The 23437-nt window shown below is 37.2% G+C and overlaps 1 protein-coding gene across 2 annotated transcripts in view; it reads left to right on the top strand.

Annotated features, from left to right (window-relative positions):
- The window catches only part of LOC139939195 (sodium- and chloride-dependent GABA transporter ine-like), a 52294-nt gene extending 30733 nt beyond the window's left edge, over window positions 1-21561 (top strand). Inside the window, exons 8-13 of one of the 2 annotated variants that reach the window (XM_071934979.1) lie at window positions 6269-6393; window positions 7491-7603; window positions 8312-8452; window positions 12042-12242; window positions 13189-13359; window positions 14683-21561. In XM_071934979.1, the coding sequence (XP_071791080.1) occupies window positions 6269-6393; window positions 7491-7603; window positions 8312-8452; window positions 12042-12242; window positions 13189-13359; window positions 14683-14808 (877 nt within the window). In that variant the 3' untranslated portion in view covers window positions 14809-21561. The remainder of the gene's footprint in view (window positions 1-6268; window positions 6394-7490; window positions 7604-8311; window positions 8453-12041; window positions 12243-13188; window positions 13360-14682) is intronic. The other variant, XM_071934980.1, reaches the window with a different exon arrangement.
- The last annotated feature ends 1876 nt before the right edge of the window (window positions 21562-23437 follow it).

Genomic DNA, 23437 nt, shown 5'->3' with positions numbered 1-23437 from the left:
GTGTCATGACATGTGTTTAAAATAAATCCGTTATTCTCCATATCGAGAATTGATAATTGTTTTAATCTAAAAAAGTAAAGCATTTCATGGAATAATATTTCAAGGGAAGTCTTTCACCATTACCTTCTGTAAACAAGTTATTTGTTAATCTGTGAACTTTTAATTTTTGTTCTGTTCAGAAAGTGTCCAATGGCTTTAACAGCTTTGATTTAAATAATTTTCTAATCTTGCAATTTGAAACAATAAACCCCATGAACAGTACACTATCCACTATGGGTCTTTGATGTCTCTTGGGGGATTTCTACCTCCATGCTTGGGGCAAGACTAGTCCACCCCATTGAATGGTCAGGGGAAACACTGTGTACAAAGCATTGCTAACGAAGATTCTGATCATCACAACTGCCCCATCATTTTAAAGGTAGTGGACACTATTGGTAATTAATCAAAATAATTATTAGCATGAAACCTTGCTTGGTGACAAGTAATGGGAAAAGGGTTGATAGTATAAAACATTGTGAGAAACGGCTCCCTCTGAAGTGACATAGTTTTCGAGAAAGAAGTAATTTTCCACGAATTTGATTTCGAGACCTCAGGTTTAGATTTTGAGGTCTCGAACTCAACCATGTAAAAGATCAACCATCTAAAAGCACACAACTTTGTGTGACAAGGGAGTTTTTTCTTTGATTATTATCTCGCAACTTCGACGACCAGTTGAGCTCAAATTTTCACAGGTTGGTTATTTTATGCATATGTTGAGATACACCAAGTGAGAAGACTGGTCTTTGACAATTACCAATAGTGTCCAGTGTCTTTAAACAATGACATGCATTTTTCTATAGTAAGGGTAAACAAACTGCACCTGCATGACTTGCAATATTGCCCTCTGGAATGGATGAATACAGTAGACGGCCAATGAACAATGAACAATGATATTGTCAAGATACTGAAAAGATCTTATCAAATGTGCTGTGTGTTTAGGGCAAACTACATGTATGTAAACATGAAAAGCTAACTGTCTGTCATTGTGTATACAGTTAAGCCCTGTTCACATTGTATCTTGTATCCCTGTTGAATTTGGGAGGCTGGAGAGAAGTTGTTTACCTAATGGTTACCCTGGCGCACTTTCACACTGTCTCCACCTAGTATGCTTAGTTTTTGAAAGGGCAAGGGCACCAAGGCATTTTCTCTTTGGTAAAGGGCATCCTTTCCCTTCATCCTATGATCTTTTTTAAGAGGAATATCAATTCCTACCTTTAGCTCCACTGAGTTTCTGCATTTCTATGTTTTCTTCCTTGTAGCCCTTTACGTAGAGTGGCTTTTAGCCTTGTTTTTGGCAAACTTGCATTAACTAAATATATAAAATAAAATAAAAACTTATGATGAAATTGTAAGTTTCAACTGGAGCATTTCAAGGGCACCAAGGCAATCACCAGGGGGCATGGAGGCAGTCGCCTTTTATGTCCCTGTGAAGTATAAGGCCTGTAGGTTCCTTTTCCATGGGTTCCCGGTGCATGTTTCAAGAATACAATATCATTGTTCATTGAGTAGGCCATTGACTGTATTCAAACATTCAAGAGGGCAATATTGCAAGTCATGCAGGTGCAGTTTGTTTACCCATACTATGGAAACATGCAAGTCATTGTTTAAAGATGGGTGGGGTGGGTGATGATAAGACTAAATAAAAAAATACACATACAGAAATGTATATGCAACCAAAATTAAAACATAAGCCTAAAAGAAAACCATGTAGATAAGTGGTATTACCATAAAACTACAATACAAATGCAAAATCTAAGAAAACACCGAAGTTGAAAAACAAGACAAACCATTTACTCAAATACCTGTTATAAACGGTGTCAGTAAATCTGGTAACCAAATAGAGGTGAATTTTTTTACAAACATTTATTCTAGAAACAGGGACTGCTCTTTGTTCTGAAGTTCCAATAACCCCATGTGATCTACATGCTAGGGTTAGGGTTCAGGTTAAGGTTAGGATTAGGAAAATACAGAGGTTGCCAATCATGTGTACCTAACAAACAGCGTGGCTTAAAAGGAGGTGATCAGACTAGATACAAAAATCATTCTATGTTAAAGCCATTGGACTATTTCGGTAAACAGTATTGTCCAAAGGCCCACACGTCGTGTATCACACTTTCTATACAAAATAACAAACCTGTGAAAATTTAGGCTCAATCGGTCATTTGAGTCAAGAGAAAGTAATGGGAAAACCCACCCTTGTTTCCGCACGTTTCTTTGTGTCATGACGTGTTTAAAAAAATCTGTATTTCTCGATATCGAGAATCGATAATTGTTTTAATGTTTTCTCAAAAAGTAAAGCATTTCATGGAATAATATTTCAAGAGAAGTCTTTCACCATTATACCTTCTGTAAACCCTGTAAGTTATTTGTAAAGCTGTGAATTGGTAAATGACAAGGACCAGTCTTCTCACTTGGTGAATCTCAACATGCATAAAATAACAAACCTGTGAAAATTTGAGCTCAATTGGTCATCGAAGTTGCGAGATAATAATGAAAGAAAAAAAACACCCTTGGATGAGAGTGCGTGTAGTTTCAGGTTGAAAAAGAACTTATTCATGTAACAACTTATAATTAACATTATCATTCTGCAAAAAGAACCATTATACAATTATAGCAACTTAGATCTCTAGTGAAAAAGAATCTATAACAGCCTATATTGTAGATATGGAGAGTGCTAGTTAAAAATAACCTATTCCTTTAACAGCTTTTATAACACACCTCCTGCTTTTTCTGTATTCTGGTTGACTGAAACAAGGTCACGTGGGGCAACTTCTATAGTCTTGTGATCGTGCACGTGTTTTGCGGGAATAGTGCCCGATCGGGTACTAGTCTTTTAAATTAGTGTGACTGGTTACAGTGCCCTCTCACAACCTGAACTGTGAACAGCATATAAAAAACTTCCTTTCTTTTACAAATTTCTTTTCTTATTTGACATTTAAGACCAAGGTGTGTTATAAAACACATATTCTTGACTGGCATTATTGACTGGTAAAATATTATCGATTTGGAGAGGACTAGGTAAAAAAGAACCTATATTATCATTCTGCATAGGATTAGTTACACAGACTTCCCTCGTCATAGGTTCTAGAAGGATGCATAACAAAAGTACAAATCCACATGTATGGTATAATTTTCAAAGCTAGTGTCATATTCCCTGCTGGAATTTATGAACATATGTGCCTGTCAGTCAGCATTACCTCAATGAATGCTAGCGTTGTACTTCAATGAGCACAACAATTTCCCTTAAAGGCACTGGACACTATTTTGAGTAATTACTAAAAGTGTCCACTGCCTTTAAGTGTGGAAAGGTATTACTATTGCCCTCAATTCTGCTTACTCATACTGACTAGCCTTAACTTACAGGGTTAGCATGCCAGACTTCTGCACAAGCTGTGGAGAAGATGGCTTAACAAGCATAAGTTTGCACAAGCGCAAATTCCTTGTTAAAATGTGAAAATGTTTTTTTTTTTGCTGTATATAACATTATATAGATCATGGTAGGGCTTATCTTCACAAAAGTTATGATAATTGTTGTTATATAAAACATTGATAAAACTGAATGGCCCATTCAGCTTTGAGTACCTGCCGCCAGTTTTTACCAAACTCTTCCTAACTTAGGATTAACTTTAGGTTTTTCCGTATCCGAAGATGTTAGGACGCATTGAACCCATCCTAAGTTAGGACGGGTTACTCATCCAAACTCTCGAGGTTTAATCCTAGCGTTTTGTGAAATCGGCTGCTGGTCTCTGAAAGCCATAGCAATGAACTACTTGGCCCTGGCCTGCCTTTATGATTGCCTCTTGAAGGAAAAGTTCAATGCATGTTTTGTGATCTGCACTTTGTGTTATGATTTCAATACCTGAAGGTCAATTGAGGTCTTTGCCATGGTGACAATCTTGGCTTTAGAAGTTCCCTTGGGAAATTTACCAACACTACTTGTATGACTTCAATTGTGCACTTTTTGTAAACAATATTGAGGTTTTGAAGGGCCAAACCAAGGCTTGGAAACTTTTAAGTTTCCAAGCCTTGGTAAAAAAAACATGTGAAGCAAGTTGTTAAAACAACTTGCTTCACAGGGTTTTACTAGTTGGGTTATGGCTTCGTCCTTAAAGGATTTGGGTACTTTTTAAAAATGTCCACAGATTTGCATTAATTTTACAGGGTTTGAAGAAAATGATAGTGGAAAGCTTCCCTTCAAATATTACTAACTTAGGTTGTGTAGTTTTTGAGAAATGAGTAAAACAAGGCACAAAATAATTTTGGTCTCATGAGACCAAAATTATTTTAGCATGTAAAATGCACTTTTGTGTTAAAAATAATGAAGCTTGGACACGTTCATGTAGTTGGAAACATAGCATAACTATAGTGTGACATTAATGTGTTAATAAGTTTTATATCTGTAGCTTGTACTGGTACCAGTTACACTGCTTGAGGACAATGTCTTTATTTCTTGCAAGTTGCTGACACAATTTCCTCCAGAAAACCTTTCCATATCCAAAATATTGTTTTAAAAACTTGACTGTAAACAGTATTCTGAGGAAGTCTGTGCAAGTTCAAATACTTGGACATACCTGATAAATGTGTAGTTTCCTGCTTGCCAGGAAGTGTCATGGACAACACAATGATCACTATCTTTCGAGGTGGTCATAAAATATCGTTCCCCTGCTTTTAGACAGCACTGAGTTAAACCTGATACGGTTTAGCTTCGGTTTTAAGACAGCGTACTAAGTTAGACCCGGTTTCACTTTCGAGGTGGTCATAAAAAATTGTTCCCCTTGCTTTTAGACAGCACTGAGTTAAACCTGATACGGTTTATCTTCGGTTTTAAGAGGTCTAAGCAGACGCGACCCCATTACTTTAACATCCGGTTTATTGTCCTGTTCATTGGTCACTGTGTTTTTACGTAACGATCACGGAGGTCAATGGGTCATCTGCTGTGAGTTAAACCGGATGTGAACCCGATTCGGATTAACTTTAGAACAGTTACACACAGATTTGAACTTAATCGAGTTAAACCATGAGTTTAACCGACTTAAAAACTGTGTCTGAACGACCGCGTACCTGATTTACTGTGTATCTTGCCTGTCGAGAAAGTCCATGGAATGCAGAATTTTAATCTCTTTGTAAACAAGATGAAAATGTCTTTTGCCTTTGCCCCCACCGCCCCTCTACGCACCCTAACAGCTATAAACCCTGTTAATACTGTATCTCGTATTTCCATGGAATAGATCGTATTGAATATGAGGTCACCGTTCAAATATCTGCTTCGATGATGTACGCGTTTGGATGCGCATACGGTTTGCCCGACAAGATGGCGACTTTTCATAGCAAAAAGGGGTTATTCAGTACGGCCTATACAGGATCTGGAGGCTCTGGGAGCTTTTTCACCCAATGGTTACCCTGGCGCACTTTACCCTGGTTACACTGTCCCTCCTTAAAGCCATTGGACCCTTTCGGTAAACAGTATTGTCCAAGGCCCACACTTCGTGTATCACAACTTCTATAGAGACCTGTGAAAATTTGGGCTTAATCGGTCATCGGAGTCGGGAGAAAATAACGGGAAAACCCACCCTTGTATCCGCGCGTTTCGCCGTGTCATGACATGTGTTTAAAATAAATGTGTAATTCTCGTTAACGAGAATTGATATTGGTTTACTGTTTTCTCAAAAAGTAAAGCATTTCATGGAATAATATTTCAAAAGAAGTATTTCACCACTACCTTCTTTAAACCCTGTAAATCTGTGAACTTTTTTTACTTTCTTTCTGTATCGAAAGGGTCCAATGGCTTTAAAATGAGGTCTCTATTCCACAGGGTTCCAGTTGCATGCTTTCGTTTTACTGCTTACCTGTTTCTGGGGTATGCCTGTTTGCCGCTATTGATCGGGTATAGAGCCATCACGGTGTGCAATAGCTGGCTGTTATTTCCTGGGGTTGCCCCCAGTTCCCCCAGGGAATATAGTAGTGTGAAAAGGGCTCATGTCCTGCCCAAATTGCCATATTAATCAATACAAGACATGTATGTGCATAATGCAGGGGCCTCTATCTGTAACACAAACATAAAACAATGACAAACATATATACACTGTACTAAAATATACTAGTAGGGGAGATGGCCTTAGCTTTCGATCCAAACATGACCTTCGTTAGAGGCATTAACAATACATATATTCTACCCTTAACTGTTGGTTTGTGTACTAACCCAGGGTGTGGTTCATGTCTATTTTTGCAGGGATACCTTCAGCATTACCATCACCAACAGCTTGACTAGTCTCTTTGCTGCAGTTACAATCTTCTCTGCTTTGGGTTTCATTGCCAAGATCCAGGGCCAGAAGGTTGAAGATGTCATTACACAAGGTAAATACTTTCAAATTAAAGAGATTCTTTTTATGCTTTTTATCATGGTGTGGCCATTTTTGTATTCCTTCCATTTAAATCATTATAACTAAACTGAAGTTGGAGGAGAAATAGTGTTGCAATTATACAGACGATGTGACCTGTGACATCACTCGTTACAAAAGAGTCACAGAGCCTGGACTTCCTGCAGGCACGATTTGTACTTAGCCTATAATGGAAGAGAACATAAATTCTTATATTTTATGGAAATTGTACTGTCTAAATTTTAATAACTTTTGATATGATGAAAGGGGGTACATCTCAAAACTTGTCCATCTTTTACACAAGGTACATACGTTCAAACAATAGAGATTATTTAGGCTTTTATCATGGTGCGGCCATTTTTGTATTACATACTCAGTTGTGCAGCAACATCATGTAATGATAATCTCATGAGTTGGGTTGGTTCTGAACAGAACCGTTGGTTTGAACTTGATTTTTCAATCAGTATGCTCTGATCGTCTTCTGGAGAAAGATGGTGTTACAGCAAACCTTACTATATCGTATTTCCACCATGCAAAGATTAAAATCATACATTTTGTATTCATTCCATTTAAACCTATATAACCAAACTGAAATTGGAGGGGGAAATATTCTGGCACATTTGGAATCATCTTGAATACAGAGATATTCACTGCTTTCGCCAGTGTCAATTCTTTGCTTTTGAAACTGGGCCAAGGGGTCTGTTTCACAAAGATAGCCCTAACTTTTAGGAGTTATTGAAAACTTAAAGCTAGTCCTACTTGTCCTAACTCGAGAAAAGACTAGCCATATATCTTTGTGAAATCCACCCCTGGTCTATTTTAATATGTTTGGGTTATATTGTAGATACTGAAATCAAAGCTTAAAGGCACTGGACACTATTGGTAATTGTCAAGGACCAGTCTTCTCACTTGGTGTGTCTCAACATCTGTACAAAATGACAAACCTGTGAAAATTTGAGACTAGTCTTAACTCTTTGCGGAATCCACCTGGTCTATTTAAATGTGCTTGGGTCATATTGTAGATAATAAAATCAAAGCCAAGTGATTTATTCCCTTCTGTTTTACATTCTACAGGGCCTGGTCTGGTGTTTGTCGTGTACCCAGCTGTTTTCTCCACCATGCCGGTCTCCCAGTTGTGGTCAGTGCTCTTCTTCATCATGCTGTTCTGTCTTGGAATTGACAGTCAGGTTTGTACACAGGCTTTAGTGAGAGTATTAACCATAAATTGCTTCTCTGCATCTCTTGGCATAAAATGGGGGAGCTATGCTGTTTACCTTGCCCATAGACAGTTCAAGGAAGTCAACTTGTAAACAAGGGACAAGTATAAGTACATTGGTTAAAGGCAGTGGACACTATTGGTAATTACTCAAAATAATTGTTAGCATAAAAACTAACTTGGTAACAAGCAATGGAGAGCTGTTGATAGTGTAAACAATGTGAGAAACGGCTCCCTCTGCAGTAACGTAGTTTTCAAGAAAGAAGTCATTTTCTACTAAAATATTTGAATTTGATTTTGAGACCTCAGAATTTGATATTGAGGTCCTGAAATCAAGCATCTGAAAGCACACAACTTCGTGTGACAAGGGTGTTTTTTCTTCCATTATTATCTCGCAACTTCGACAAACCAATTGAGTTCAAAATTTTCACAGGTTTGTTATTTTATACATATATTGAGACACACCAAGTGAGAAGACTGGTCTTTGACAGCTGGAACGTGCAAAGTTTATGCCCCAATTTACACCAAAAATTGGGGGAGGGGTCTAAAAGATTATGTTTTTTTTTTTGAGATTTTTTTTTAGGAAACAGACTTTTCCTCAAAATCCACTGATAAACCAAATGAAAAGGGTCAATTAAAATGTGATTGAGAAATTGTATGATTTCTTTATTTTTTACAGTTTGCCATGGTGAAGGTTGTCATAACAACATTTTTGGACGGCTTCCCCAAGCTGCGTTTTCTGTACTTCAACAAACGTGAAGTTCTGGTGGCCTACATCTGCTTCGTTTCCTTCCTGTTGGGACTTCCTCACATTACCCAGGTAGGTTTCAATCAATCAATCAATCAATCGATCAATCGACCAATCAATCAATCAATCAATCAATCAATCAATTAATCAATCAATCAATTAATCAATCAATCAATCAATCAATCAATCAGTTTATTCACAATCACATTCAAAGACAATGTAAAACAGCAGTAAGGAGATAAATAGTTAATTAATTAAATAAAAAATAAGTATGGAAATTCATTTAACTGTGGAGAGACCCATAAAGAAGCAAAGCTTGTAAGGTTATGGGTTCCTGAGCAAGCGTGTTCATTGAGCCGATAATTATTTTGATGTTTTGTGGAAGATACCACTCCAGTTTGGACAAATGTTCCGGAAAGGGCATGTGTAATCAAAAAAGGTTCACTGCACAAGCTGCTAACAATGAAAGTAGTTGCCTAGATAAGCGAACAGTCAACAAGAACGAACAAAGACAAGTCAGCAACGTAAGAAAGAAACCAATATGAATTCAACAAAGTAGCCTTATATTTATGCTTAAAGGGTATATGTACTTTTTCCTAACAAAAAACACAATGTCCACAGATTTACATTAAACTTACACAGTTTGAAGATTATGATAGTAGAAAGCTTCCCTTGAAATTTTACTTACTGAGGTGCTGTAAATTGAGAAATGAGTAAAAGTAATAATTTTCGTCTCAGTTTTAGCATGTAAAAACGTATTAACCAGTTATGCTATGGTTTTGGTATAATATCATAACTGGTTAAGGGGATTTGACATGCTAAATTAATTTTGGTCTCATGAGACCAAAATTATTTTGTGACTTGTTTTACTCATTTCTCAAAAACTACACAACCTTAGTTAGTAATATTTGAAGGGAAGCTTTCCACTATCATTATCTTCAAACCCTGTAAGTTTAATTTAAATCTGTGGACATTTTGAAAAAGTACCCAAATCCTTTAAATACTGAGAGATTTTTAGAGGCTTTAAGTTCCGATTTGAACAGGTTCCAAAGCTTGGGAAATAAAACGTATCCTAAACTAAAGGTTTATGGCTGTTTTCAACGGAAAGCTATTTATAAATGGTAGTAAAAGAGTGCTGACTAAGTCCCAGGCACCTGTGTCAAACCATGCAGGATCCTGATCCTGCCATAAAGGAACTCACCTTCGGCTCGTGTCTTTATTGCATGGCCACGACCCTGCTTGTTTTTTTAAAGGCCGTTGGAGACCTTGTTGCCTCTGCTGTTATTTCCTTAGTCATTATTGAACAGCATGCTTTAGATAAGTGTATGTTGTGCATGAAATGACTAGACTGTGTTAGATATTTATCATGGCGAGATCGGGAAATAAATAATGGGTAAAGAAATGTGACGATGAAAGTAGGGGGTTGGGTTGAGACTTTCAACCAGTATTCACTAGATATTCAATATATAATTTTTGCAAAAAAATAGTTGATGGCCTTACATGAACAGCAGCCGATTTCACGAAACGCTAGGATGAATCCTAATTTGAGTTAGGATGAGTAACCCCCTCCTAACTTAGGATGGGTCCAATGCATCCTATGTATTTGAATACGGAACTTTACTCGTCCTAAGTCCTAAGATTAATCCTAAGTTAGGAAGAGTTTGGTGAAATCGACAGCAGGTAACTCAATGTAACATAAGCAGTGAAATGGAAACACATGAATAGAGAGAGAGATTCTTTCCATAGAGGAAAGGTATGGCCAATTTTAAAAACCTCCAAATTTAATAACATGACGATTTTTTTGCCGTTATTGATACTATTAGATGCAACATTCTAGTCATGACAAATGTTATATTGAGCTAGCTTTAAGGCAACATTCCTTGCAGACAACATCTGTCATTACAATCATTGTTGTTGAGGCATGGGAAGTCATGGTTACGCACTACTTATTTTTACCCATCTACATGTCTATCAGTTACAGGCACTATTCACAACAGGTTATACTCGAAACAATCGTAAGCATAAGGGGTCATGCCACATGAAGCAGTTTATAGGCAACCAGTTCCAGGCAATCTCCATTAAGGAAAGGCATTCACATTAGAATGTTCAGATATAATTCTCAGGATTCTATGACATTGCTAGAAAAATTACTCATGTGCTACCAAAGTGGTCGTGTAGCATGCACTGCAGTTGGTTGCTTCCAAGTTGTCAGTAAAAGTTGCCTCATGATGTGTCAATGCCCTTAAAACCTTACTTTTAAACAAGCGATGGATAGTATATAGCATTGTGAGAAATGGCTCCCTCTGAAGTACCATAGTATTTGGAGAAAAGGTAATTTCTCACTCAAATTTTAAAATACTTCAGGCCTGAAGCCTTTGTTAGGCGTCTGAAAGTACAGCAATTTGTTTTCATTATTCTCTTCAACTTTCGATAACCAGTTGAGTCTAAATTTTCACAGACTTATTTTATGCATATGTTGGAATACAAAGTGAGAATAGATAGTTCCCACATGACGTAAATCAGCCATCTTTACGGGCAATTTGAACACATAGCCATGTGTTTTGCGCGAGAACGGCGTGCAGCACGCGCAGAATCACAAAACTCGTTGCCTGATTGGTTAGTAAACAGCGTGGTTGCGTTAATAAACTGAGCGCTTGACGCGCCTGCAAGCTTAAATGCAATTTGCCCGTAAAGATGTCGTCTATTGCAACTTATCTATACTGGTCTTTGACAATGACGAAACGTGTCCGGTGCAATATACACACATACAATATTTCAAATGGCCTCAGGGTTTTTTATTTCTTCGCTCAAGGTTCTCATGAAAAGGCTGTGCCTTTAAGGTTGTTGTGTGAAGTCAGACTCTGAGGTCAATGAGCACTTGTTTTAGGAAAAAAACGTCCTAGAACTTTTGATGTATGATAGTGACAGTTGGGTTTATTTTAACAAATTTGAGGTTCCATGTAAAAAAGAAAATTTACAAGATTAGTTACGGTTCCATTAATTAGAGTATTGGGTTATTATTGTGTTCTTTTACCCTTACTGTTTGTACTGTGTATAGTGTGTCCTGCTTAGAGATTTTCAAAGACCAGTCTTCTCACTAAAATAACAAAACCTGTACAAATTTGAGCTGTGTGCTTTCTATGCTTGATTTTGAGACCTAAAAATCTTATTCTGAGGTCTCAAAATCAAACTTGTGGAAAATTACTCCTTTCTCGAAAACTATGTTACTTTTAGAGGGAGCCGTTTCTTGCAATGTTTTTTATTCAATCAACAGCTCTCCATTACTCATTACCAAGTAAGGTTCTATTGTAATAATTATTTTGAGTAATTAATAATTACGTCCAGTACCTTTAATGGTACTAATAGGCTGTGCAAGTCGTGCACCCATCAGATTGAGAAAACATTTCAAACATTTGTTATTCTGAAATAAAATCTTTGTTACAAGGCCCGAACCCACACTCTGCTTATCAGAAAAAAAACAGAGCTTAGGAGCCCTATGCACTTTAAACCGCTCAGCCACAACACCCCACAATAAAGACAATTTACATGGGAACCCAAGTTTCACAAACGTTTGTGGAATACAAACATACAGTTTGTTCCTGGTCTATTGAGTAAGACTTGTTATTATAATGTGTTTTGTTTTTCATTGTTCTGACTTCAGGGAGGTATGTACGTATTCCAGCTGCTCGACTGGTACAATGCCATCGTCTCTCTTTTCTTCATCGCCATCTTTGAAGTGACGTCCGTCGCCTGGTTCTACGGCGCAAAACGATTGGCTCGTAACATGAAGGAGATGACAGGCTCTGCACCTAACATCATCCTGATTGTGTGTTGGGTTGCATTGTCCCCTGCACTTATTCTGGTGAGACAGTCTATTTATCTCTGTTCATAGTGGATAATTAATATGACTACAAGTTCATTTTCAACAACATATAGGAATGATTAAAACATAAATTGTTACTTTAACACTTATAAGTAGTTCCAGCACCACCACCCACGACATGAATTTTCAGAACACCAGCCCAAATGTTTTTATTGTGAAACATTGCTGCCAAAATGACTTAACAAAGACAACAAATATCTTGTTATTCTGTGTGGCAGGAGGTTATGTTCCCCCCCCCCCAGATGGTGAAATGTGCACAAACTTCTTCTGATAGCGCCCTCTTTTGAACCATTCTCCTTCAGCCCATATATACATACATACATACATATCAGCATTTACATGAAGCGCCTTTTTCCCAAAGTTACAAAGCGCCTACAGAAGATGCAACAAAGAAGTCCAAACTCAAGCTGTTCCAATGTAGTGAAATAAAACAGTCAAGTATTTCTGTGTAAATGAGTCTTGAGTAGTTTCTTGAATTGTCAAAGTGAAGTTGCATGTCGAAGATGTGATGGTAATGAGTTACATAGATTTGGAGCATTAACAAATGCATGGAAACCAGCTCTAGAGACGGTGCAATGTTTGGCCAAGAGGCTCTCTAAGGAAAAGCGTAGGGGACTCGTTGGGACATACGGTTGTAGCATATCAAATATGTATGATGGCATGATGGCGACTGGTTAAATGATGTTAATTTCCAATATCAGGGACATAATCTTCCGGGGACAGATTTCCCTATGACACCTCACTGGGATGTACTGCTCTTTTGAGAAACAATTTTCAGGCAACCCGGATGGGAAATGAACCCACGACTGCATATATTCTAGAGCAGGTGTCTTAAGCACTATACCACTGAGCATGTTTAGTCTTAAAAGGTAAATTTGAATCACTACTAGTATTAACTTTATATTATTGTGTTGTTGTTACACAGGTCATCATGGTGTTCCAGTTCCTTGGTTACCAATCAGTGAGTTATGGAGACTACACGTACCCCGGTTGGGCCTTAGCCATTGGATGGTGTGTTGCCTTCATATCCTTCAGCTGTATCCCTATTGGTATCATCCACACGCTGTTACAGTCCAAGGGAAACTCATTTAAAGAGGTACATATTGTGTTTTATCTCTCTTTGTTTCCTTTTAAGTACCGTGTCTATGGCCCTTTTTGAAACCACAGATTCCGCTCCTGATTCGGTTAAGGCTAGCTTGACAATTGCGTGGCCTTGCGTATGTGCTCAAGGTTTAAAGGCACTGGACACTATTGGTAATTACATGTACTCAAAATAATTGTTAGCATAAAAACTTACTTGGTAACAAGCAATGAAGAGCTGTTGATAGTATCAAACATTGTGAGGAACGGCTCCCTCTGAAGTAACGTAGTTTTTGAGAAAGAAGTATTATTCCACTAAAATATTTGAATTTGATTTTGAGACCTGAGAATTAGATTTTGAGGTCCCAAAATCAAGCACCTATCAGCACACAACTTATTGTGCGAGGGTGTTTTTCCTCCATATCTCGCAACTTCGACAACCAATTGAGTTCAAATTTTCATAGGTTTGTTATTTTGTGCATATGTTGAGATTTACTAAGTGAGAAGACTGGTCTTTGATAATTTCCAAAGGTTTCCAGTGTCTTTAAGTACCGTGTCTGTGGCCCTTTTCAAAACCACAGATTCCGCTCCAGATTTGGCTAAGGCTAGCTTGGCCCCACCTTTGTTTTGACAATTGCATGTGCCTTGCGTACCTGTTTAGGGCTTAAGAAGAGAGAACAGAGCCTGAAGCCGAATCCAATACCAAAGCCGTGGATTCAAAAAGGGCATGTATATATTAGTGACTATGAGCCATGGGCCCTTCTTTTGAATCTTAAGGTAGCAATCGACATTTTTAAAGATTTCAATTAATGCTTTTTAAACATTAGGTCAGTCCTTTAAATGTCTGCTATTACTACATATTATTCCATAGTATTTCCATGTATCAATGATCAAGCTAGCTTTGCTTGTATGTATTTTCTTATTTTTAGTCTGTGTCGTGTCGGGGCCAAGCAGTCTTGTTCACTGGATTCAAGCTCTGTTGTTGTCAGCAGCAGAGTGTGGGTCAGGATACTTTTGCCCTTGAGCAAGGCACTTAATCATAATTCTTTTGTAAAAGTTAGGAAGGTAGTGCAGTCTGCTCTACACAACCAGGCTCCTACATTCTTCTGTACTGTGAAGGTTGTAACCCTGATTCAGCTCCAGGAGTAGGTGACAACGTGCCCCCGGTGGCAGTTGATTTGGCTGGATGGTTGATTTGGCTGGATAGCCCAAATCAAAGTTCAGCCCTCACCTTGAAGTGGCCATGCAGTGGCCATGTGATATTCACGCATCTCTCTTAAAAAAAAAAAAAAAATTGTAACAAAAGTTATTTATATTTTATTTTGTGTTTATCCCTTAGCGCATCATGATGAGCTTCCGTTCACCGATTGATGAGGCAACCCATGGTCTTCAGTTCCGAGAGCCGTCAAATACTTCTGACTTTCCTCCCTCCTACGAGGTCGCGGTCCAGAGTGAAAAGCTATAACCTTTCAACCCTTTGTATCACTTGGTGAGGTTACTAGAAGTATCGTCTCTCTATATTGATTGCCCTGTCAGGAAGGAAAATGGTGCCAAGCTTCTTTTTTTCTATTGTTAAAGGGTTTTGATACCTTTTGTAGATCAAGTTTTTGTCCATGACAAGAATCCCTACTCACTGTGAATGAAGATGTATGTAATATAATTTACCTGTACAAGTGTCAGCTTCATTAGTCGTCAAGTTTTTGAGAGAGAAAAAAAAGTGAAAATCACAGTGCCATGTCTTCAGGGGAGTCGCGTAAATACGAGCAGTGGTAAATACGTTGTTTATGCTAAAATAATTTTCGACTCCTGATGTGAGAATTATTTTTGTGACAGTTTTACTCATTTCTGAAAAACTCTAGCACCTCAGCAAGCAATATTTAAATGGAAGCTTTCTATTGTTATTATCTTCAACCGTGTAAGTTCAATGTTAATCTGTGGACATCATGTTATGTCATACAAAATGTACCCAAACCCTTTAAGCAGAAATGAGCTGAGTGGTGATTTGGCACTATGCTTGGTTTCTCATTTCATAGTCTATCTAGATTGAATTAGCCATATTTGTGTAAACCTAAACATTTATAATAAAAGTGAAAAAAAAGAAAGAAAAAAAAACTTTAAAATGTAGAACATTCTCAGTGCTACTCATTGCTATTTTTTGCTGCAGTGCTATTGAAGCTTTTCAGAAGAACACAGCTAGGATCAAGTTAGTTTGGTGGGTAATAATTTTTTTCACAGCTAAATTCACTTTGATTTTTTTCGACAGACATAATTTCAAAATTTTGCTCTAAAGTCTTTTTTTCTTTCTGAACTATGGTACTAAGTCTTGGGATGTCAGTAAATGTCACATGCATTGTCACTTAAGTTTGCTTTTTAGGGTAGATCATAGTGAGCTTATGTGAGTATCTTATATCATTGTGTTTTTGAAACGGTTGGATTGGCATGTTTTAAGTATTCCACAGCTACAAATGCAAAGTTATGTACATTATATTTTGGGGAGATGTCCTATCTAGACTGTTACACTGTAAACTCGTTATTTAACCTTAATAATTGGCCATAATCGCTGTCAGCCAATGCATTTTTTCCACCTTAACTCTCATTACATGCATCTGAAGAAGTAGTTTTTTGCTCTGAAAGCTCATGCATTTTTGTTTGTCTTTACATGTAAGGAAGTGCTACCACCACCTCTCATTTCATGAGTGAGTCAATAGCCAATACTTGACACATGAGAGTCAATAGCCAATACTTGACACATGAGGGCGCTATTGAATAACATCGATAGAACTATACAGAGAATACTGAGCTGAATTGTCTGCTATGGACAGAGAATACCAATGCATGCCTGCATGGAAAACAAAACCCACATTAAGCAATGCTATTACTATTTCTGTGAAAAGATCCCAACTGCTCTAAATTTTAGCTTCTCATGCAAAAACACTTTAAACAACTCTAAAGACTTGATTTGAAAAGATCTCAGACTGAGTTTCACTTTTAGTGCACTCAATTCGAAACTATCTTTCATGTATTTATCTTTCATGTGTTTATACAGATAAATATATATATACGCACATTGTACTAGATACACGGTATTTTTTATATGGATTTTATTTTTCTCTCATTTGCCTGATTAATAATTTGTTTAAACAAGCGGCGTAATCAATATGATTTGATATTAATAACTTAAGACTAGTCCTAAGTTAGGACAAGTAACTCTTCCAAACTCGAGATAAGACTAATCTTAACTCTTTGTGAAATCCACCCCTGGTCTTTGAAAAAATACAAAACAATTCCGTTTGCTTTAATCCCAATTTAATAGGTTCACTTAGAAAAAAAACCCCAGTTTATCAAATTACAAAGCAATGTACCACAGGTAACAACATGCCTGGGCCCAATTTCATGGCTCTGCCTACCGCCGAGTTCTGCACTAACGATCATGATTCCTCGCTTGACGTGCAAGCACCAAGTTTCTGCACAAGCCTTGTAATTCCCAGGTCAAAATTCCAGTTGAACCTAGTTAACTGGGGTCAACTGGTTCAACTGAATAGTGACCAAACTCGTCCATTTTCCATATTAACCAACTGGTTTGGACTAGGTTTAACTGTGTTCAACTAGGTTGAAATTATAAACCAGTTGGTTTCTGTCCATTTTCCATATTAAACCAACTGGTTTTAACTGTTTTTAACTAGTTTATCAACTGGTTTCAACTATATCCAGTTTAACCCAGTTTAACTAGGTTCAACTGGAATTTTGACCGGGGAGCGTAAAATGCTTAGTAATGCGGCGTACAAACGCGCAGAAGCCAAACTTCGCCGCTAACCCGTGAAATACGCTTGCCATAAGCACATAATTCCCTGCTTCCATAAGCGCCGTTTCTGTGCTTATGGTAAGTAGAGCCATGAAATTGGGCTCTGGTAACCGTTTTCTAGTGATACTTTTATGTGTGCTCTTGGCATGAAATAATCAACTGTCGTACCTTGCATTTGAAATTTTTTATGGTTTTTGTGTACATACTGTTGTAGAACCCTCTGTTGGTATTAGAAGTAGGGCTATAGGTATTGAGGATAAAATGTTATCTTCTTTATATTGTGTCTGAAGAGCCAAGGACATTGTCTGAAAAAGTTTCCACTTGCTAAAGTTTCAACTTGCTTATTTTGGAATATTAGCCATAACCAATGTTATCTTCAAGTACGCGCTAATCCTCAAATCACATGTGCAGAATGGAGTCGTGGTGATATAAACCTATATTGCACGGCTAATATCACTACTTGTGTGGTCTATGTCACCCGTCAAGTTTGCTTGAAGATTAAAATGTTATCACACGCGCGCTCGTGGAAATATGGAAAAATAAAGCGTGTCTGCGTCCGATATCCAACTGGGCCTTCTGCCTCGTTGGATATGGGACAAAGAAGCGCTTGTGTTTTCCACTTGCGCTTGTGTGGTTACTTATAATATGATCACTGATTATGTCATAAATTATTTTGCAATAACATGAGGGCATAGTTTTTCAAAAGGAAACAAAAAAAAATTTCCTTCTACATTTGCTAATAGATTTTATACGAGAGGCTTTTTCATAGAGTAACTGATATATATATGTTGTTCTTTATTTAAGAGGGATAGCCTCAACAGGGATGCCAGTCAAGTTGGAAAATAGTGTTGGATTAACAACCTTATGCACATGTCATTTGAGTAATCCTTTTTAGGTATGGTGGCCACTAAAAGAGTGCCCTGTTTGGTTTGGGTGTACACCAAATAACACTATAGTAATAGACGTTTTCGCAAATACCATTGCGCAAGCGCAAACTGTTGAATGATGTGCATTGTGGGATAGCTATGGATCAAATTTTATCACCAGCTAGACCACAATGCACTTAATTCCAAGCTTTACAAGTGCGACTGAGTATTTGCGAAAAGGTCTATGTGTTCACCATCTCAAAATGGCTTTGGTTGCCCTCTCATAGAGGCCAGAAGTAGGTTGCTCATTAGACTATCATTAGTGCCAGGTATACCTAGCTCTACATTTCCATTGTTTCCTTAGAATGTTTCATCTCCAAGATGGCAGCCTGTTGATGTCAATGCATATGAAATTTTAGTCCATTTCCAAGTTAGCCGCTATAGCTTTGACTGGATCCCCGTGTTGTGGTATTGGCAGTCTTTAGCATCAGCCACAACCACCTATTCAGACATGAACCTACTCTTTATCACAGCTGTGTATTGAGAGAGTTGCAACATACAGGGACCAGTTTTCTTTGATCACTTGGTTGCTGGACGCCATTTTCGGTCTAAATGCGGCACCACCCAATGGGCTGGGTAGTCTGGCACCCTGTTTGCGTCAATGCAGAGGTGTGTTTTTATACACTAAATGGCTTTTAATCGCAAGTTGTTACAACCTTCTCACTACTATGCCCTTTACTATTCTGCAGACATCTTGCTTTTTTTGCGGTTCAAATCAATACGACCAAATGAAGGTCAAAACAAAAAACAGTCTGGTGCCTTTTTTCTAAAATGAGATTCAGTATTAATAATGTTATTAGATACAGGAAACAAGAATGGGAACAGTACATCATCTAGGTGTAAAATTACACATAATTTGTATCTAGTGAGAACATGCATGTAATTTTTCTGAAATTCTACTTCACTTGTACTCCATCTTGAACCTAATTCAATATCTATGATCAGGTATTTTGTAATTCTTCAAGCTATATGCAGATTTATATTTTTTATACTTGTGGTATAAAAGTTATGTATGGTACCTGACCAACCACACAAGACACTTAAATGGGCCCTCCTCAAGGCATTATAAGAAATATATTTTACACCTTTTTTGTTTTCTCTTCAATCACTTTGGAGAATGGGAGCTGTAGAATAATTATGTGTATAATCGGGGATAAAGGCTATATTTTTGGTTTAACCCAAATATACCGATCTGTGCAAGCACTGTATACTTAGTACTTACCCGAGCTCTGTGAAAAAAGTCCCACATAGTAATATGCCGGTGATTTTTTTTCACACAACTCGGGTAAGTACCGAGTAAACAGTGCTCACACACATCGGTGTACATCATAAGGGTGAAACAAAAAAATGTATCGTGTGTAGTATGTTAATGTTTGGAGGTTCCAGGTTGGGAGGGGAAGCTTGGGGCCCCCCTTTCCATTTGTGTGCTTACTACATGAACAATGTATACACAGACAAGAGTGTATAAGCTTAATCATGTCACACAAAGCATCTTCCCGGCAACCAGTTCCATGCAATCCCAAATTTCCCCTCCCTTTTATAAAATAGTCTTGGCTTATTTTCATCGTATACAAATTTCAGATTATCATTGGTGTATAGCCTTAGCACGAGAATTTTCAGACTTTTAGCTTTATATATATATTTTATATCAGCGTGGTGGAACATAACAGCTTGAATTAGATCCAGAGACCAATGGAAATGGTATTTTTGCTGGTATCCTTATTCTGGTAAGCATTACTTTGTTGTGCTTAGCTTCTTTTGGTGCTAGCAGCTCTATACTAGTGGGCCCAGATGTGAAGGAACCATGTTCGCATTTTTAAAGTGCTGATTGTTCATTAAAGCTTTATGAAATTTACAGCTCCAGGAGTTCCTAAAAGTTGGTTATGCCCTCATCCCAACTTGCCTCCTAATTTTTGAGCCTAGTGTTTCTCACCCCTACCCTGTGCACAATTTCAAAGCAGAAAATATTGCTTAACAATTTTCTGCTAAGCAGAAATGAGCAGGATACCAGTCACAAATTGTACTTGTGACATGGTAGTTAAGCTGGTAGCCTTATTCTGGTAAGCATATTTGTTATGCTGAGTTACTTAATGTGCTGGAGTAGCTCTTTGAAATTGGGCCTTGATGACTTAAAGTGTTCTGTTTATTAATGAAGCAATAGCACACTTTTGGTAATTTGTTTATAAGAATTTTTTTCATCATGTTTTTGTACCTTATATGATCCTATTTTCCAGTATTTCATAACATAAGTGAAACCAGTAAAACACGATTATTTTGATAAAGTGAATTTTAATTTCAACCACAGGAGAAAGCTATTTTATCAGAAACAAATTCGCTTATGATTTTTTTAAATTTGATTACCGAAAACTGTGGCTCAATGCTACGTATTTGGGGAACAGTAATTACAAATGTTATATTGGTTATATTTCCGACTGTTGAAGGTGTAAATATTAATGAGTGGTTCTATAGTTGGTTGTTATTTACAGTAAGTTTGTATGTTTGTATTGTTTTGTATTTCAAAGTGATGGCACAACATTGGTTTTTAGAAAACCTGGTTATTCATTAAAATCTCCAATACACATTACTCACTAAACTCTTCTGTGAACAAAATTACAAAATATTTTCACTATATTTTCCCTATTTCAGAAAACAGTTTTCAAGATTTCTAATAATAGTTTGGTGTGTACATTTTTCTTCTTCTTCATATTCAGTCATCATTTTCTGAAATACAGTATTAGAATAATGATGCTATTTTTTTGATATTTATCAACTTGACATAACCACCATATATGGAACACCTACTAAATGCAACTCTTTATTGATACATTACTGATGCACTTTGGAAGTATATTGTCTTCCATTAATACATAATATACTGTTCAAAGGAAATGGGGAAAATATATCTGACTTGTCCTATAACTTATAGGACAAGGCAGATTATAGTATTATAGTATGATGGCCAAACATGATGGACCATCATGTTTGGCTGCATTTAAATAAATGAAAAACCGATAAAATTAAAAAAGTTCAGAAGTTGTTTTAACAATGTTGTGCCATCCCACAAGTGATTATTACATCTATAGGCAAAGTAATGATTTTATCAAATTTGACTAGTAGTACAATGTTTATTGATAAAAGTTGACTTTTGGTTGATAATAACTTTCTGAAATTTAAAATTAATTTTGTCTTTACTTTGTGTCAAATTGAACCAGTGAAAGAGGTTTTGTACTGTACCGAGTGTTTTTGTTTCAGTTAAATATTGGTATTGTGAAACCTACAGGTTTTGATCACTTTTTGAAACAATCATTGTTTGTAGGTATTAAACACACATACTTCTTTTATATAGATTTCATAGACTTGTCTGTTAATTAAATTGATATGTGGAGTATAATGATGAAATATTTAATAAATAACAAATTAATCAACGATTAATTTTGATCTCGAATGCAACAATTTCTACGCTTCATTTTATTATGTAGGGCCTAATAAATTACAAAACCAAGGATTACAAAACTTTTATAGCAAAACTTTGTCCGTAGTATAATTGGAGTATGAACACGTATTTTTATTTTCAGGAAAAATTTCAAAATATTGTAAGAAAATTCCAAAACGGTCCAAAAAATATAACAAACTTAACGTCACAATGCCGTGTGTATGTGCAAGTGAGCAGACGATCTGAAACAAAAGAGCGGGAAATTCGAGTGACGTCATTCTTTGAAATTGTCACTTTTCAGTAATGTGTGAAGTAATTATAGGCTGCACTTGAACTAGTATGCATTGACAATGGAATTAACACTTCATTAAGACTGATTTGAAAAGTTTTATATCAGCTAATTGGTCACCATACTGGACTACAAATAATGTGGAACGAGCCAGCAGTATTTTGCAGCGAGTATTGGACAAACTGAGGTAGCTTCGCTAAATCACTACTTTTATGGACGGACGACGACAGCCATTTTCGTTTCACGTGGACTTCCAAGTATATACAACGCTGCACAGCATTGTACTTTTTGCCGGTCATTTTTGCTCTGTGGAACACGAGTCTTCCCCTTAAAATGCTTGCTACATTGAGGACTGCACACGTGGAAACACCCAAGCAAAACTTTGCAAACCTCATCAATTATTCACGGTAAATTGCCTTCATTTAGAACTTCCAAGATGTTGGATCGATGGAGGTATCGTAGCAACCGGAGCCACGGGTGGGAACAACGGGGAGCTACGCTCCGATGCACGGTAGGGACCTATGTGTATTCTTGCTTGTTTTGCTTTACTTAATCCGTGACCAAGGATGCCAAATATTGCGTGTGTCTAGCCTAACTATGTTTATAGTTTTGTTGTTTTTATGACGAAGGGCCACATTTGGTTTCTTAGGGCATTATATCCCAGATAAGATTAACAGCTTGGAAACAAGATTGTTTTGCAATACATCGGCCATGAGAAGTCAAGGGTGAAACAGGATTGTATTTTGTATGGACTTCTGTATAAGCTAATTCGTGATAATACAATCACTGTCGTTTTGACATAAGAGTAACACAACAAGATGCTACAATTTGTCCTCAAATTTGTTTTAAATTTGGGTAGGCCTACCAAAGACGTTGGTAACTTCCCAGAATTCTAAAGTTTCATGAAGCCATACATTTATCGCTATTAGTTGTTGACAGAGCCATAGTACAAGAGTCGGATAGGCTATACACTGTACAGTTTTCCTTAAGCGCAGTGTTTGTCAAAAGAGCGATTTACCAATTGTCCGCGTTATAATGCACTGGTTTAGAGCTACTTATTAACAGCTGTATAGTGGGATTCCTTTTGTAAGTCTTCAGTCATTCAGTCATTGTTAATAACGGTGTGAGCCAAAATGGCTGGCCCAGGCCCACAATGGTTTACCATGCATGTGACTTTAGAGGATGAAAAGGGGCCATCTCTACTAGGTTCTTGTGGTTTAGTTTTTTTTAACTGTAGACCGTTAGGTTAGATACCTCTTTAGGTCAGTTGATGCACCATGGTTGCAAATCCAAAGTGCTAAATAATTACATGAGATTGCATTGCATTGCATGGTGAGGTATCAATACATTTTTTTGGCCCACTTGCCATTGCTATATATTTTACTACCGCGGAGTAGACTTTTTATTTCGGGAGACTTCTCAGTTCTGAAAAGAACTGTCCTGCTATTGCGGTAGAAAAGCGGATGGGACTAAAGCTTATAGAGGATCGTTAGTAACCTTACTAACGTGGAGGGAGTTCTTAATTGGTTTCAACGTTTCGACTGTTTTGCTCTATTCATCGTTAGGATACTGCACAAATAATTGATACATTAATAGTTTGTCCATTGCTATGCGCAGGAACTGCTTGTATTGTGAGTGTCCAAG

Source organism: Asterias amurensis, chromosome 6 (genome assembly GCF_032118995.1).
Source record: "Asterias amurensis chromosome 6, ASM3211899v1".
In the NCBI taxonomy this organism is placed as follows: Eukaryota; Metazoa; Echinodermata; class Asteroidea; order Forcipulatida; family Asteriidae; genus Asterias; species Asterias amurensis.
This window is presented reverse-complemented; position numbering and strand designations above follow the sequence as displayed.